This window comes from Malus domestica, chromosome 12 (genome assembly GCF_042453785.1).
Source record: "Malus domestica chromosome 12, GDT2T_hap1".
Classification (NCBI taxonomy): Eukaryota; Viridiplantae; Streptophyta; class Magnoliopsida; order Rosales; family Rosaceae; genus Malus; species Malus domestica.
Genome location: NC_091672.1, coordinates 28,643,996 through 28,660,593, shown reverse-complemented (window position 1 = coordinate 28,660,593; position 16,598 = coordinate 28,643,996). Strand labels below are relative to the sequence as shown.

The 16,598-nt window shown below is 43.2% G+C and overlaps 2 protein-coding genes and 1 long non-coding RNA gene across 3 annotated transcripts; 2 read left to right on the top strand and 1 right to left on the bottom strand.

The window, feature by feature from the left end:
- The first annotated feature begins 1,023 nt into the window (after window positions 1-1,023).
- LOC114821841 (uncharacterized) lies at window positions 1,024-2,363 on the top strand. Its single transcript, XR_003769682.2, has 3 exons — window positions 1,024-1,121; window positions 2,029-2,184; window positions 2,271-2,363. It is a non-coding gene; the product is annotated as an uncharacterized lncRNA (long non-coding RNA).
- A 104-nt stretch (window positions 2,364-2,467) lies between these two features.
- On the top strand, window positions 2,468-3,675 carry LOC139190134 (uncharacterized). Its single transcript, XM_070809931.1, has 2 exons — window positions 2,468-2,746; window positions 2,827-3,675. The coding sequence occupies exons 1-2, from the start codon at window positions 2,519-2,521 to the stop codon at window positions 3,478-3,480; spliced, it is 882 nt and encodes a 293-aa protein (XP_070666032.1). The 5' UTR covers window positions 2,468-2,518; the 3' UTR covers window positions 3,481-3,675.
- A 10,294-nt stretch (window positions 3,676-13,969) lies between these two features.
- LOC139189921 (uncharacterized) lies at window positions 13,970-14,389 on the bottom strand. The gene has a single exon (XM_070809190.1). It carries the CDS (start codon window positions 14,387-14,389, stop codon window positions 13,970-13,972), a length of 420 nt encoding a protein of 139 aa, XP_070665291.1.
- Between the last annotated feature and the right edge of the window lie 2,209 nt (window positions 14,390-16,598).

Here is a 16,598-nt window from a genome sequence, read left to right as displayed (position 1 = left end):
TATTGTTCAGATCAGCATGCTTTCTTCATTGAAGTTGTTCCTCATCGTCTCTTTCATAACATATCAAAAATTCAGAATGAACTAATGGTTAAATATTTCCAGATCTTCGAAACATCACAGCAGCTTCGAAATCTGCAAGAATCCGACTGTCATGCTTGGAGCTTCAACACTTTAATTTCCGTGGCTCAAACAGAAATGGTTCCTTCTTGAAAGTTGTTCATCTGCTCAAGAACTAGAGGGTGTCCAAAATTCAGCTCCATTGGAGAGAAGCAGCAGCTGCAAAAATTTGATAGAGAAAAGGAGGCGAAGCTTTGTTGGATTTCTAGGCTGGGGAAGATTCCAGTTTTTGTAGCAACTTCAGTACTGGTGAATTGCTTGTATTTTTGTCCATAACTAAATTTTGGACTTTGAATTATTATTTGATCTATCATAATATGTTTGGGAACATATATAAGTGAATAAATAAGAAGGAAGATTTTGGGCCCTTGTGGGTGTAAAACAAAAAATGTTTAGGTTTTGTGAACAAAATTTGTTTATTTGGAGCAAGGTTTTGTGTTGAAGCTTTGTAGGTGAAGCTTTGGTGTTGAAGCTTTCTAGGTGAAGCTTTGATGGTGAAGCTTTGTAGATGAAGCTTTGTAGATGAAGCTTTCTAGGTGAAGCTTTGATGGTGAAGCTTTGATGGTGAAAGTATGTAGATGAAGCTTTCTAGGTGAAGCTTTTTTAGGTGAAGCTTTGTAGGTGAAGCTTTTTTAAGTGAAGCTTTGGGCCCTTGTGAAGCTTTGGAGGTGAAGCTTTTCGGGTGAAGCTTTTTTGGGTGAAGCTTTGTGGGTGAAGCTTTTGAGGTGAAGCTTTGTGGGTGAAGCTTTGGAGGTGAAGCTTTTCGGGTGAAGCTTTTTTGGGTGAAGCTTTGTGGGTGAAGCTTTTTAGGTGAAGCTTTGTGAGTGAAGCTTTGGAGGTGAAGCTTTTCGGGTGAAGCTTTTTGGATGAAGCTGTTTTTTTTTTTTTTTTTTTTTTTTTTTGGCGCTTGACACGGTCTTCATTTGCTTGTTTTGTAGTGACTGTGGAAGACGGATTGCTTTCTGATTGAGAAGGGTTCCGGCATCGCTTTGCACCATCTTCATGTGGGTAATATAGGAACTTCCTTATGTTTTGATCATGCATGTAGTGATAGAATTTGTTTCTTCTTATTGTAGATGTCAGAGCCTGGAAGTTCTAGTGATGAGGGCTCTTCTAGCTTTAGCTCTAAGTCTGAGTCTGCAATGTCGGAGTCTTCAGGGTCTTTGTTAGAGTCCGGTACTAGAGAAACATTGGATGATCTTCCCAACCGTCAAACTTTAGCTATTGCTAGTTCTTCCTCCATGGCGTTGGGTGAGGGGGTTGTTTTTGATGCCATACCCATAGTTCGCTCTGAGTTCACAGCAGACCATCTAAAGAATAACTTGTTAGATAATGAGAAGCAGGTTGAGGCGCTAAGGCAGTCATGTAATATCCCTCGTAGTGTAGGGATACGTTTGGTACATGATGAAGAATGGCCTTCTGAGCCTCCCCAGGGTCATGTTATGTTCTACACCCAGATATTACTGACTTTAGGGGTGAGACTACCTTTACATCCGTGGTTGCAAAAGATGTTATCTTTGATCGAATATGCACCTGGGCAACTCAATCCTGGTTTCTGGGATACTTTGATTGGATTTTATATCATTTGGATGGAGTGTGGGTTGTGTGAGCCTTCCTTCCATCAGTGGCGTTACTGTTACAAGATGCTCCCAGCAAAATCATGCACTGGTTATGCCGAGTGTGCATGTCGGAGTGAGAGAGAGCGTATTGTGTATGGTAAGAAAAAGGCATACTACACATGGAAAAACCGTTGGTGCTTTCTGTATAATGATTGGGAGTATGATAAGGGTGTCACGCCTGAGCGACGTGTGCTTACTCACTTCCAGACTGTAGGTTGTAACGTATCAACCGTTCGTACTATTTGCTATTTGTTGTGGTCTTTTCTTGCTTCTAACACTTTGCTTCATGTAGTGACGCGGGGCACCATCCAACTGTTTGGGCAGGAGCTATCTGACATAGAGAAGGTGTTAAGGGTGCCCAAAGAGGATAGACACTTAAGCAAGCTACGACCCTTATTTCGTCGGTACGGTTTCCAACCCTTAGTTTCCGAGAGCCAGGGACGATCGAGTAAGTTGTATCCTTCATGTAAACTTAGCTCAATTCCTTACTTTATTTGGAAAGTTGTATTTCTTATTTTGATTTTCCTTATGCAGTGGAGAAGGTAAGCAAGAAAACAGGGACTAGCACCCATAAAAGGAAAGCACCAGTGTTAGTTCCTTCGGAAGACATCCTACCGCATAAGAAAATTCATAAGTTCCGAGGGGAACCATCCGTTAGACCTAAGTCCCAAGATGGGGTCCTTAAGAGGTCTGCCTTTAGGAAGACTGGAGTCGAGGCCGTTGATAATGCTGCTGCCGTAGTTGCAGGAGAAGGGAGCCGACTGTTGCCTCATCCTCTTACTATGGAGCACACTGTCCAGGAAAGTGATCCTGGTTCCCGCCATGAGGGGAAAGGCAAGGAAAGAGCTGGCAGTGTCCCGTGGAAGGACTTGAGGGTTGCCACGCGGCCAAAGGATTTTGGGGATATCAACAATTGCTTGGCAGGGCGTCGATTCACCTTCGATGAGCTCGGAGAGCCCTTAGCTAAGGATGAATCGGATTGCGACCGGATGTTGAAGCTGTCTTCATATGTGAGTGTTACTTTGTCATTTCCTTACTTTTTCCTCTTTATTATCATTATTTAGGTAGTGATGATCGTCTTGCCATGCAGGTCATGGCCGAGTATCACGACAGACTGCAAGAGGTTGAGCGGTACAAGGCAAAACTGAAGGAGAATAAGCAGCTTGTGGACGAGGCCCGAAGGAATAAGGGACTTTTGACTCAGGCTCTCCAACTGAAGGACGAAACCATGGAGAGCTTGAAAAGGCGAAATGGTGAGAACCTAAGGCTTAAGAAATTGTTTGAGGCAACTAAAAAACAGTTGGAGGTGGCTACCTTGGAAGTATCCAAGGTTAGGGGAGAATTGGATGGTGCCTTAGTTGAGATTTCTGAACTGGAGAAGAGCATTCCAACTGAAAGGGAGGCTGCTGTGCAAGAATACTTAAGTTCTTCGACCTTTCATCTTGCTATTAAACCCTACTGTGCTCAAGAAGCTCGCTTTGAAAAAAGGAAATGGATGGCCGTCCTTGATCGTTATGATGATGGGAGCATTCTTCGAAAATACCACGAAGATATAGATGAGCATCATCGAAAGGGCGAGACATTTGTCCTTGCTGTTGATCCTAGCAGCGAAGATGAGTCTGATAATGAAGGTAGTGCTGATGCACAGACTCAGCATGGTGAAGAGGATCTTGGGGATGCAGAGGATGATGGTAGGACGCGGAGTGATACTGCCAGGGGTTCGGCTTCAGATGAGAATGAATAGCAGTGTCTTTACTATCTGCATGTATTCTGGATGTAGTAGTCTGATGTGTGTATAACATGTGCCCATGTTATAAGCTTGAGAGTTTTGGATTTTAGGTGTTTATGAGTGTTTGCACTATTATTAATGCATGTTTGGCTATGTATGAATAGATCTATTGTTTGGATATAAGCCATTGTTTGGTTGTTCCTTTCTTTGTATAGTCTTGTCGACCAATACTTAGATTTTGTTTCGTGTTGGATATATCTGCTTTGAGGTTTCAACACTTGAGTGTTCCCTTGCTAGGAATGTAAAAGAGTGAGGGCTGAGTTGGCTAAATTACCTCTTTATTGAATTCATTGCCAAATGGCCTTCATTACATAGGATGCCGAACGGCTATAGCTCAACACTTGTACATCGTGAGTCTATTTGTAGTAGTACTTCAAGTGATCAGCGTTCCATGGATGGCCAAGGGTCTTGCCATCGGAGCTTCTAAGTGTGTAAGAGCCAGGGCGACTGATGCCAATGACTTCATACGGTCCATCCCAGTTTGGACTAAGTGTGCCTTCACTCGGGACTCTGTCGCAGAGTAATCTTTTCTTTAAGACCCAGTCTCCTATTTTGAAAGAACGAAGCTTGACCCTAGAGTCATAATAGTTGGAGATGCGCTGCTTGTAGGCGACATTCCTCAAGTGAGCTTGGTTTCTGTGTTCCTCGACTAAATCCAAGTTGAGGGTGAGTTGTTTGTCATTTTCACTTTGAATGTAGTTCTGGACTCGGAATGTTGCTTGCTCGAGCTCAACAGGGACAACCGCCTCTGTGCCAAAGGCAAGTGAGAATGGAGTTTCTCCTGTTGAAGTCCGATATGAAGTGCGATATGACCAAAGAACTTGGGGTACAAATTCTGGCCAACAGCCTTTAGCTTTGTCCAAGCTGGTTTTCAAAGTGCGCTTGATTATTTTGTTGATGGCCTCAACTTGTCCATTAGACTGGGGATGAGCTGGAGAGGCAAAGCATAAGTTGATGTTGAACTTAGAGCAGAACAACCTGAACTTCTTGTTGTCAAACTGTCGCCCATTGTCAGTGACTATCGCATTGGGAATGCCGAATCTACAAAGGATGTTCTTCCACACGAAGTCTTCTATCTTTGCCTCAGTAATGGTTGCCAAGGGTTCTACTTCGGCCCACTTTGTGAAGTAGTCCACTGCAACGACTGCGTAACAAACTTTGCCCTTCCCTGCCGGCATTGGGCCGATCAAATCAAGTCCCCACTGGGCGAAGGGCCAAGGGCTGATCATAGGAGTAAGAGGCTCTGGAGGGGAATGAGGAATAGTTGCATATCGTTGACATTTGTCACATGAGCGGGATACTTTGATGGCATCCTGGTGGAGTGTTGGCCAGTAATATCCTTGGCGAAAAGTCTTGTGTGCTAGGGACCGAGATCCAGCATGATCTCCACAGACTCCCTCATGTATTTCCCGAAGGACGATTTCCGCCTCGGCAGGCGTAAGACACCTTAAGTATGGCAGGCTAAAACCTCGCTTATAGAGTTGATCATTGATGATCAGGTAGCAGGTAGACTTGTATCGAATTTGCTTAGCCTGGACTTTATCATTTGGGAGGGTGCCATGAGCAAGGAAATTATAGATCGGGGTGATCCAACTATCCCCCTGTTGTAAGTTGCATACTTCTGCGGCCATGGTGCTTGGTGTTGCCAACAGTTCGACATGAATTTTTCTTCCAATCTTGTCTTCCACAGCTGAGGCGAGGCGAGCCAGGGCGTCTGCATGACTGTTTGCCGCTCGAGGAACTTGGGTGATCTGGTAGTGGAAGTGCTTGAGCAAAAGTTGTGTTTGCGCAAGATATGCTGCCATGGAGCTGTCCTTAGCATCAAAGTTGTTGGTAACCTGGTTGACCACTAATTGGGAGTCACTGAAAATATCAATTTGTTTAACCCCGAGGTGTTTGGCCAAACGTAATCCTGCCAGAAGGGCTTCATACTCGGCCTCATTGTTTGATGCCTTGAATTTGAAACGAAGAGCATACTCCATTGCTACTTTGTCGGGCGTAGTCAAGACTAGTCCCGCTCCACAGCCCTGTTGGTTGGATGAGCCATCAACATACAAACTCCATGCTGAGGTCGTTGATTCTACCTTCTGAGCTTCCGGGGGTAATGAAGCCACTGCTTCAGGTGTAGAAGCAATGTCAACCGGATATGTGAAGTCGGCAATGAAATCTGCTACTGCTTGACCTTTTTCGGCTGGTTTTGGTTGGTAGGAGATGTCAAACTCACCCAATGCTATCGCCCATTTGATCATTCGCCCAGACGTGTCAGGACTCTGGAGTATCTGTCGAAGAGGGTGATTGGTAAGCACGATGATGGCGTGTGCTTGGAAATAAGGGCGAAGTTTCCGAGCAGACATGACCAATGCTAGAGCTAATTTCTCAATGTTGGAGTATCGTGTCTCCGCATCTTGTAGGGCTTTGCTAGCGTAGTAGACAGGTCGCTCAATATTCCCATCCTTTCGAATGAGAACGGAACTTACGGCTGAAGCTGATACCGATAGGTAGATAATGAGAATGTCTCCTACCTCGGGCTTGGAGAGTAGAGGGGCTTTACTCATGTACTCCTTGAGGTTTTTGAATGCCTCGGCACATTCATCAGTCCATGTAATGTACTTCCTACTTCCCTTAAGTGCTTTAAAAAAGGGAGCACATTTGTCTGTGGCCTTAGAAATGAACCTGGTTAAGGCCGCCACCTTGCCAGTAAGGCTCTGGATGTCCTTTGAAGTTACCGGTTCCTTCATGTCGAGGATTGCTTTGATCTTCTCGGGATTAGCTTCAATGCCTCGTTGGCTAATCATGAAACCTAAGAATTTGCCAGAGCCTACGCCGAAGGCACATTTGTTGGGGTTTAACCTCATTCGATACCTCTTCAAAATAGTGAAAGTTTCAGATAGGTTGGTGATGTGTTGGTCAGCATGTTTGCTCTTGACTAACATATCATCAACGTAAACTTCCATGCTCTTCCCAATCTGCTCGGTGAACATTGAGTTGACTAGTCTCTGATAAGTCGCTCCTGCATTCTTTAGGCCGAAAGGCATGACTTTATAGCAGTATAGTCCTCTGTCGGTAGTGAAGGCTGTGTGTTCTTGATCCGAAGGGTTCATGAGGATTTGGTTGTATCGTGAGTAAGCATCCATGAAGCTCAGGAGTTCACACCCGGCCGTAGAGTCTATAAGTCTGTCAATAAGAGGAAGAGGGAAGCTATCTTTCGGACACCCTTTGTTTAGGTCGGTGTAGTCAACACACATTCTCCACAAGACCTTTTGAAGCAAAAGACTTTCTTTGGTCGGATTTTTCTTAACAAGGACCACATTTGCTACCCATGTCGGGTAATTGACTTCGCGAACAAAGCCTATGCCTTTGAGTTTTTCAACTTCTGCTTTCATTGCCTCGTATCGTTCAGCGTCATAAGATCTTCGCTTCTGTCTCACCGGCTTGATCTTGGGGTCAATACTCAAACGATGACAGATGACATCGGGAGAGATGCCTGGCATGTCCTCGTATGACCAGGCGAAGACTTCAGTGTTCTCTTTCAAAAAAGATATCAATGCTAACCGAAGGGGTGGTGACAATGTGGTGCCAATCTTCACCATGCGATCTGGATAATCTCTTGAGATAGGTACCTTCTCCAACTCTTCAGCAGGTTGGGCTTGCTGGGTGAAAGAGTCATCTCGAGGATCATCGGGTTGATTGTTGCTATCAGGAAGATCCAAGTTCGCTTCATCTAGGCTGGTCTTTGTGACTTGGTCATGTACAGACAGGGTTTCCTTGGGTCCGGGCAAGTGTTGTTGCTTAACTGAAGTGTTGTAACATGATCGTGCACTAAGCTGATCTCCTCTGATGTAGCCGTTGCCATGGGGGGTTGGAAATTTCATCAACAGCATATGCGTGGATACCATAGCCTTGAGATCATTGATGCCTGTGCGCCCAAAGATGACATTGTATGCCGTTGGGCAGTCAACCACTAGGAAGTTAGTGGTAATGGTAGCCGTGTAAGGGCCTGTACCAATAGTAAAGGGTAAATGTATGCTCCCTAAGGGTTGCACGATATCACCGGAGAAGCTTATCAGAGGAGAAATCGAGCGATCGAGCAAGTGTTCAGCTACACTGAGCGCCCTGAAAGCTTCGGCAAACATGATATTGACCGAAGCCCCTGTGTCTACGAGGATTCGTCGAACATCAAAGTTGGCTATGTGAGCCTCCACGATCAATGGGTCGTTATGAGGGTAGATGATGCCTCTTTCTTCCTCAGGGTAGAAACATATCGGATCCCAGTTAGGTTTTTGATACTTCCCTCCCCTGATGTCTTCCACGTGAAACACTTGGTGACCAGGCCTCAGACTTCGTTCACTGTTTTTCATGGCCCTATTGGAAGATTCAGATATGGGTGTGCCGCCGCTTATGGAATATATGACATTCACCTGGCGTTGGTTACGGTTATCCCTTTGAGGGTGAAGAAGGAATTGATCAATTTTTCCTTCTCGTGCCAAAGCTTCAATACGATCACGGAGGATGATACATTTCTCGCTATCATGGCCGTTATGCTCATGGTAGCAACAAAACGTGCCCGTGTTATTCGGGGGCGTGTAATCTGGGTGCCTCGGCTTTGGTTTTGGTATCAGGTGAGCTATGCTGGGGTAAATGGCCGCGCATGTGGCATTCAAGGGCGTGTATGTCTCATACCTTGGGGTAGGGGGTATCTTGACGCGGGTTTAACCCACTGCATTGACTGCCTGGGGGCGAGCGTTATTGTGGCGATACCCTTGGTTATCGGGATAGTGTCCCTTACTCTTTTTACTGAAAGGAAAGTGGTGAGGATGGAAATCCTTCCTCTTGCCTTGAAATTGATATGTCTGTTGATTCGGTGAAGCATTATGCAAGGCATGGGGAGGTGCCACTGCTGTTTGGGAAGTCGAGGTCTTCTCATTTAGGTGAGTCTGGCTTCCACCTCCCACTTGTTGATAAAGGATGGTTGTAGGGGGTTTCTCCTGATATGTCTTTGCCTCGGCGGAGGCATGGTTATAAGCCTGCGCCATCACCTCAGAGTAAGTCTTCCAAGTATTGGCATTGATCATGTATTTAAAGAAACAATCACGTAGGCCTGCCGTGAAGGCTTTGAGGGCAGTCTTGTCATCTGCCTCGGCACACCGGGAGTATTCATGGCTGAAGCGGCCAGCATACATACGTAATGACTCGTCTGGCTTCTGGCGGATAGTGTACAAGTCATCTGCAGAGTGCAAGCGATCGGTTTGGAAAATGTGTTGGGAAACAAATAGTTTCCTCAATTCCTCAAATGAGTCTACCGTCTCAGGTGTAAGACGACAATACCAATTTAGAGCTCCACCAGAGAGGGTGGAGGGGAAGAGAAGACATCGCTCTTCGTCGGTGTGCATCTGGTATGCCATGGTGGACTCAAAGAGGTTAAGGTGCTCAATCGGGTCCTCTTTTCCAGTATAAAGTTGCAAGCCAAGCTTTTGCTTTGTCTTTGCTTGAAGGGGGGTGTTGAGGATCCTCCTTGTAAGAGGGCCAGGCCTGGGTTGGTTCCAGTCAGGTATTTCAGCCTGACGTTCAGCCTTCAACTTGTTTACTTCCTCAAGAAGTTGTAGGACAAGGGGGTCCTGAGCGGAGTTATGTGTCACTGGAGCTTTCTTTCGTAAATCTCCATCTCCTCTTAGAATTAGGAAGGTTTGATCAAGGGCATGTGATTTTTCCCTGGACTCGCTGTACTGGCTTCCAGGGTATGTCTGTCGGAACACCTCTGAGTCCCCTGTACCCTCATGTCTCTCTGGGACTTGTTGCCCCTTCCCCAAATTGGTGGCCGGCTTGGGCCGTGGCAGGGGACCGAGTCTCTCAGAAATCCTTGGGTCATTAATCTTTGAGCTTATATGGATGGAATTCTCTCGACGTTGCTTCAGGAAATCCCGACAATCGCGAAAGACGGCTTTCGATCCTTCTGCCCCTTCAGTAAAGAGGTGTCTCCCTCCACTTCTCATGGTTCGGGTCGAAGCAACTGGGTTAAGAGAAGCCTCATGTTGATTATCAAGTCGAGGGGTAATATGTTCCCTATCAGGGATATCTATGTCGAATGCATGTGACCCTCCATGTTGGAGGGCACCCAGTTGATGGTTGACTTCCACGGGGGCAACAAGCTCGCGTGTCTGAGCTTGCCTAGCTTCGTGGAGTGTCTCGAAGAGCTTCTCATATTGCTCCTGGAGGACCTCATTCCTCATTGCTATCTTGTTGTTCTGAGCTTCCAACTCATCGACTTTAGCTTGAAGAAGAACTCGTTTTCCTTCCTTCTTTCGTTGTTTCGCACTATGTGCAAGGGGGGTGTCATTCTGTGTGCTGTGGCTTCCTTCGCTTCCCATGTTGGAGAGGGATGCCTGGTCAAAAGAAAGTGTACGAATGATAGAAACCAGCTTGACACAGCTGAAGAGAGTAGGAATAAGTGTCGTTTCCCACAGACGGCGCCAAATGTTGATGCACAAAATCAGCGAAGACTTTGGTACAACAGAAAGTGTCAGGTTTTGTGACCTTCGCTTGGTTGCTTCGGTCACTAGTGAGGATAAGTACGTAAATGAATAGAGACAGAGAAGCAAACACAGGATGTACGTGGTTCACCCAGATTGGCTACGTCCACGGAGTAGAGGAGTTCTTATTAGTAGTGAAGGGCTTACACAAGTACAAAGGATCAAGCTCTCAATTTAGTGAGTTCTTGTGAATGATTTAACACAAATGGCATTAGGCAATATTGTGGTGGAATGACCCCTATTTATAGAAAAACTTGTAGCTTTGTCACATTGACATGTGTCATGTTGTGATTGGTTCTTGATGTCGACACGTGCTGCGCTCTGATTGGCTTCTAATCTTGACACGTGTCGAGTAGTGATTGGCCTCCTGGTCGGAGGGGAACTCTTCTGGGTCCTTGACAGTATAGCGTTGGCCGGTGCTCGGTAGTTTCGGGATTTGTCAAGTATGGTACAAACACGATCGATTGTGTTGCCTGCCCAATCAGCATCACAATACCCTACGACTTGGGTGTTGTCATTCTTCCGCATGATGATACCACGACCCACTGAACCTTTTAAGTAGCGTAAGATCCGTTTAACCAAAGTCAAATGTTCAAGAGTCGGGGAGTGCATGAATTGGCTCACAAGACTTACAGAATAGGTGATGTCGGGTCTAGTGATTGTGAGGTAGATCAATTTTCCAACCAATCGCTGATAATGGGTGATATAAGTGAGTGATGTGCACTTCAAGCTAGGTTTTTGCTTACTGTCAAGAGGAGTGGTGGTTGGTTTAGCATCGCTCATGTTAGCATCCTTGAGCAAATCCAAGACATACTTTCTTTGGTTAAGAAATAGTCCCTTGTGTGAGGTTGCCACTTCTATACCAAGAAAGTATTTCAATATCCCAAGGTCTTTAATTGCAAATCTTTGTCTGAGAGACTGTTTGAGAGTGGAGATCTCGTCAGTATTATCACCCGTAATTATCAGATCATCAACATAAATCAGCACAACCAATGTGCCCACAGCTCTTGTGCGAATAAATAGTGAGGAATCGGCGTTGCTGCTTTTGAAACCAACACTAATGAGAACTGAACTCAGTTTGGCATACCAAGCTCGTGGGGACTGCTTCAGGCCATAAATGGCTTTGTGCAATTTGCACACCACATTTGGTTCATTGCTTTGTGGATGCCCTGGTGGCAATTTCATATAGACTTATTCTTTGAGATCACCGTGCAATAATGCGTTCTTCACGTCCATTTGGTACATGGACCATCGTTTGTTTACAACTACAGATAATAGCATTCTTACTGTGTTCATTTTGGCCACAGGTGCAAACGTTTCTTTGTAATCCACCTCGAATGTTTGAGTGAATCCCCGAGCCACCAATCTTGCTTTATGTCTCTCAATTGAACCATCTGACTTGAATTTGAGTTTATAAATCCATTTGCAACCCACTGCTTTCTTGCCTGTTGGAAGTTTAGTGATGCTTCAGGTATTGTGTTGATCTAGAGCTTTAAGTTCTTCTTGCATTGCCTCTTTCCACACTTCTTGGTTGTTGGCCTCATGGAAATTCTGAGGCTCCTGGTAACTGGATATAGTGCTTAGGAATGCAGCATGATCCGGTGTCATTCTCTTGTATGACACACAATTGGAGATGGGATGTGTGAGTTTGTACATGACAAAATCCTGAAGTCTTGTGGGAGTTTTTCTAACACGCATTGGATTGCGTCGAGGAGCTAGAAGAGTTATTTCACACTCGTTCACATCATCTTAATTGTCACAATTGTCATGTAGTGTATCCTCAGAGTGAGACCCTTCATTGCTATCTTCATTGGGAGAAGCATCAACATTGGCATGACTGAGCTCTCGTTGTTGTGGTCCCTCCAATTCAATTATTGGTAGTGGGAACACATCCAAGATGCCATCCCCTTGGGCTGTGATTTCACTTAACTTGCTGAAAAAGGGGTTAGTTTCATGAAATCGCACATCTTTGGACACAATCAATCTTCTTAGTTGGGGATTATAACACTTATATCCCTTTTTTTTTTGTAGAGGAATAACCAAGAAAAATACATTTGGCAGCTCTATGATCTAATTTATCTCGGTAAAAAGATTGAATATGCACAAAACAGATGCAGCCAAACACTCTAAGATGTGAGAGGTCAATTTTTCTTCCTTTCATGACCTCGAGTGGAGACTTGAATTCCAAGACTCGGCTGGGTAATCTATTGATGATATATGCAGCTGCCATAACACCTTGAGACCAAAATCTCTTTGGTACCTTCATTTGTAGCATTAGTGCTCTTGTTTTTTCAAGTAGGTCACGGTTTTTGCGTTCGGATACACCATTTTGTTGAGGTGTTCCAACACAACTTGTTTGATGCATGATGCCATGAGTGCTGAAACATTGTTTCATGATATGGGACATATATTCGGTGCCATTGTTAGACCTTAAGGTTTGAATTTAAGAGGAGAAATGGTTTTTAACAAGGTTATGAAAGTCCTTAAAAACTTCCATAACTTCATTCTTCGACTTTAAGAGATATAACCATGTGACTCGAGAAAAGTCATCCACAAAAATCACAAAATACTTATAGCCATCAAATGATTCACTAGTTGGTCCCCATACATCTGAATGAACTAGTTCAAAACACTTACTAGTTCTAGACAAGGAAAAGTTAAAAGGTAGTCTAGTAGACTTAGACAAGCGGCATGTTTCACATGAAATAGCATCATTTCCTAAGTTTGGAAATAGAGTTGACAAAATGGGTGAAGAAGGATGAGTTAAACGTTGATGCCACAATTGATTATCTTGAATGAGGTTGAGCTTGGCCTGAAACCCTTTCGGATTGCTCTTTGATATGTAATAGAGACCATCTAAATAAAACCCTTCACCAATCGTCTTCTTGGTGGCACAATCCTGAAAGATAACATTGTGAGGAGAAAAAATGGCTAAGCAATTCAAGGTATTTGTGATCTTTCCCACATATAGAAGTTGAAATGGGAAAGAAGGAACATATAAAGCCATTGATTCAATTTCATCTGACATTAATTTTATTTTTTCCTTTCCTAAGACCTTTACATTCTCACCATTTGCAATTGAAACTTGAGAAGGGTTTGCAAATTTTTCAAATTTTTAAGACTTAGACACATGGTTGGTCATATGATTTGTGGCACCCGAATCTACAACCCAAAAATCATGCAACATATTTATTTTAAGAGCAATTTTAAAGGCTTTCATGATACCTTGCATGTCCTCTTGGGGTATGGATTTCGTGTCTGCCAAGAACCCTGCAAACTTGCCGAGCAATGCCGTCGAGTTCCCTTCTTCTATGCTATCAACACGATCACTTCTAGCACCTCCTTTCTTGCTTTGAAGATATAACATAAACTCGTTCATGAGTTCAGCTGGATTCACGATGAAATTCTTGAGTGGATCTGGCCCATTGGAGGTGGAGGTAGATGCATGATTCGCTCGATGTGGAGTACGGTTCATCCTTTGCACACCCTTGTTGTCATTCATGAACTCAGGCTTTAACTCTGGGTGTAAAATCCAACATGTGTCTTTGACGTGACCCGTATTATTGTAGTGTTGACACTTCAAGTTCGGATGCTTTCCTTTGTATCTCTTTTCGTTGGTTATATATGCCCTAGCCTCAGGTACACTAGTCGTTGTACCCATGTTCATGACTTTCCTCCTTACTTCTTCTCGTTGAATCGTCGCACACACTGGTGAAGGAATGAAGCTCAGCGTTCATGAGTATGTGACATCGAAGGTCTTACGTTGAATCAAGACTGGACAAGAGTTGAAATATCTTGTCTTCTTCTGCTCTCTTTCGTAGTAGTGCTACGTCAGTTGTATGAGGGCGATAGATTTCCAACTCATTCCACATGTTTTTCATGCTTCCTATGAGCTGCACAAACGGTTTGCCATCTTGCTACAGATCGGAGATGTCCTTCTTTAATTGGAAGACCCGTGCAGCATTGTTTTGGCTGCCATATATTTCCTTGACCGCTTCCCATAGCTGGTACGAGGATTCTAAGTAGCTGAATATTTCAGCTAATTTACGTTCCATGGAATTCAAGAGCCATAACATAACCAGCTGATCCTTGCTAAGCCAGGATTCATAGTTTGGTGAGGAATCATCAGGTACTTCGATGCTTCCATTTCTGAACCCCAGCTTGGACCTTCCACCTAGCGCCAATGACACAGCTCTCGACCAAGGCAAGAAATTAAACTCATTCAATACGATTGAGCTTAATCTTTGATTTGGGTTAACGTCCATCTCATGCACGTTCATGGAGGAAGGCACCAGTGAGCTTTCAGCTTCAGATATCAACAGATTGTCTTCAGACATTTTGAAGGTTGAACACGCTCGGATAATAGTATAGCAGACGCAGGTTAATTTTCCTCTCTGATACCATATTGATTTTCAAGGATTGAATTGTATTTCCCTCATAAGTTCTTTTACAATTGTACAACAATATATAAGAAGAATAACCTCATGCTTTACGCTAGGCTTAGGAAAAAAATAAATAATAGCCCCTTGAATTAAGGGATGTTGACACCCTTGAATTAAGGAAGTTGTCTAACTTAGGAAAGATAAATAACATCCCCTTGAATTAAGGGATGTTGACAATCTAAGGACAAGGTAATCATAAGGACCGACTTCCAATAGTTTGTAAACGAGGTGGAACTATTTCTTGCTTCGGGTTTGAACATTGAAGCATACGACGCTGCGTGCATGCAACGCTTACGTTGGAGTGCTCCCGCGAGTAACTACAGAGCCAGCAGAGGGGGAACTCGCCGAGCACAGACCTGTGATCCCTTATTTGTACATATTTTATGATTCCGACTGCAGGGAATGAAAGTTCGTCTGCATATGTATGGAATTGCCACTTGAATTTTTTTTTTCCAGTGATAATTCATTGTGCACTTGCGTTGAATCCATAAGCTAAGAAATTCACAATATTCTCATAGAATTTTTTTTTTAGCCTTTTAGTCAAAATAGTCCATGAGTTTGCAAAAATCCTCACTTTGGTCCTGACAATGACAATCGATGGAAGTGGTCCTTGAATTGTCCTTCTTTTTACGGGTATTTTGTCAAATCAACCCCTCCCCTTAACGAGGATATTGATAGATTTTTTTACAAAATGAGCACAATAATTTACGTTGGACAAATTCAATGACCACTTGTATCGATCCTCAATGTCTAAGGACCACAGTGAGGACTTAAGCAACCTCCAGAATTTCCACTTTGCAACAACATATTTTTTTTTTAAGGAATAATATATGTCCTTGCATTTGAATAGGATCATCGTATGATTGATGAGTTGACACGCCCCAATCCCAATATCCTCAAATACCAGGGTAGGCACGTGCTGGCTGACACCTAATGACGATGAAGCCATTAAAAACATGCATACTGATAAAATATGTAATTAGAAAGATATAAACCGATGCAGAATCGTGTTACAACTACTAAGAATAATATGAAATGATTACTAAGAAAAGATATGAACAAGGAAATGATACCTATACTGGGAAGACTCGAGGATAACTAAGCTGAAGTGCCCTGACGCCGGGATCATGTGTCTCTATCCTAACTCCTGAAGGGAGCGTAAAATAGAAATGGTGAGTGGACCAAAGTTTATAATAATAATACTAATAATAGGAAAAATATTTTATTTTTGAACATAGTAACCCTCTGTTTTGAAAACATATATATAATACTACATATAGGTTTTATGAAAAACCCTAGCATGCAATGTAAAACATTTGTGAAACATTGTAAATCATATCTGTGCTGTACTCAACTAGGGGTATCATAGTTGCCCGAAGGCAATACTTGTCCATCACCCGAAGGTGAAGCTGTATAACTTGTCCATCACCCGAATGTGAAGTTGAATAACATGTCCATCACCCACACGTGAAGCTGAATCAAATAGCATAACATCCACACCGACACTAGTCGTGGCTAGTGAAGTTGTCCGACACCGCTTTCAACGGTGAAGATGGGGGTATATAATATATTATATCTCATTCCTCTATCATCTGTGTCCTATGGCCATAAACATAATACCTGTGGTGTGCAGATGTGCCGTATGATAACCAGATAAGTACAAAAAACATATCTCAAAAACTCGTATCGAACATCGGAGCTCACTAGCTCAAAATCTTATCTCATAAATCTAAGATAAATCGTATTCATGAAATTCCTAAGATAAAACACATTCGCAAATTTGTAATATAAATCATACTCGATAGCCATAGAATTCATATAGGTAAATCCAATAATTCTTATCCATAGTATTTATATAGGTAAATCCAATAATTCTTATCCATAGAAATACATATATCCAAACCCATAATTCATAATCTTTAGAAGAATGTAGTTTCGATAAATAAAAGGTATTTGTAAAAGTAATTTTAATAAATCTTAATTTCTCTTAAACCATAATTATAGAAAACTATAAAGGCATAATATAAATCGTATTCAAATCATGAAGTATGTCATGCATGCTAGGCTAGTATTTTATAAAAATATATAGTTAAGAAGGGGTCCA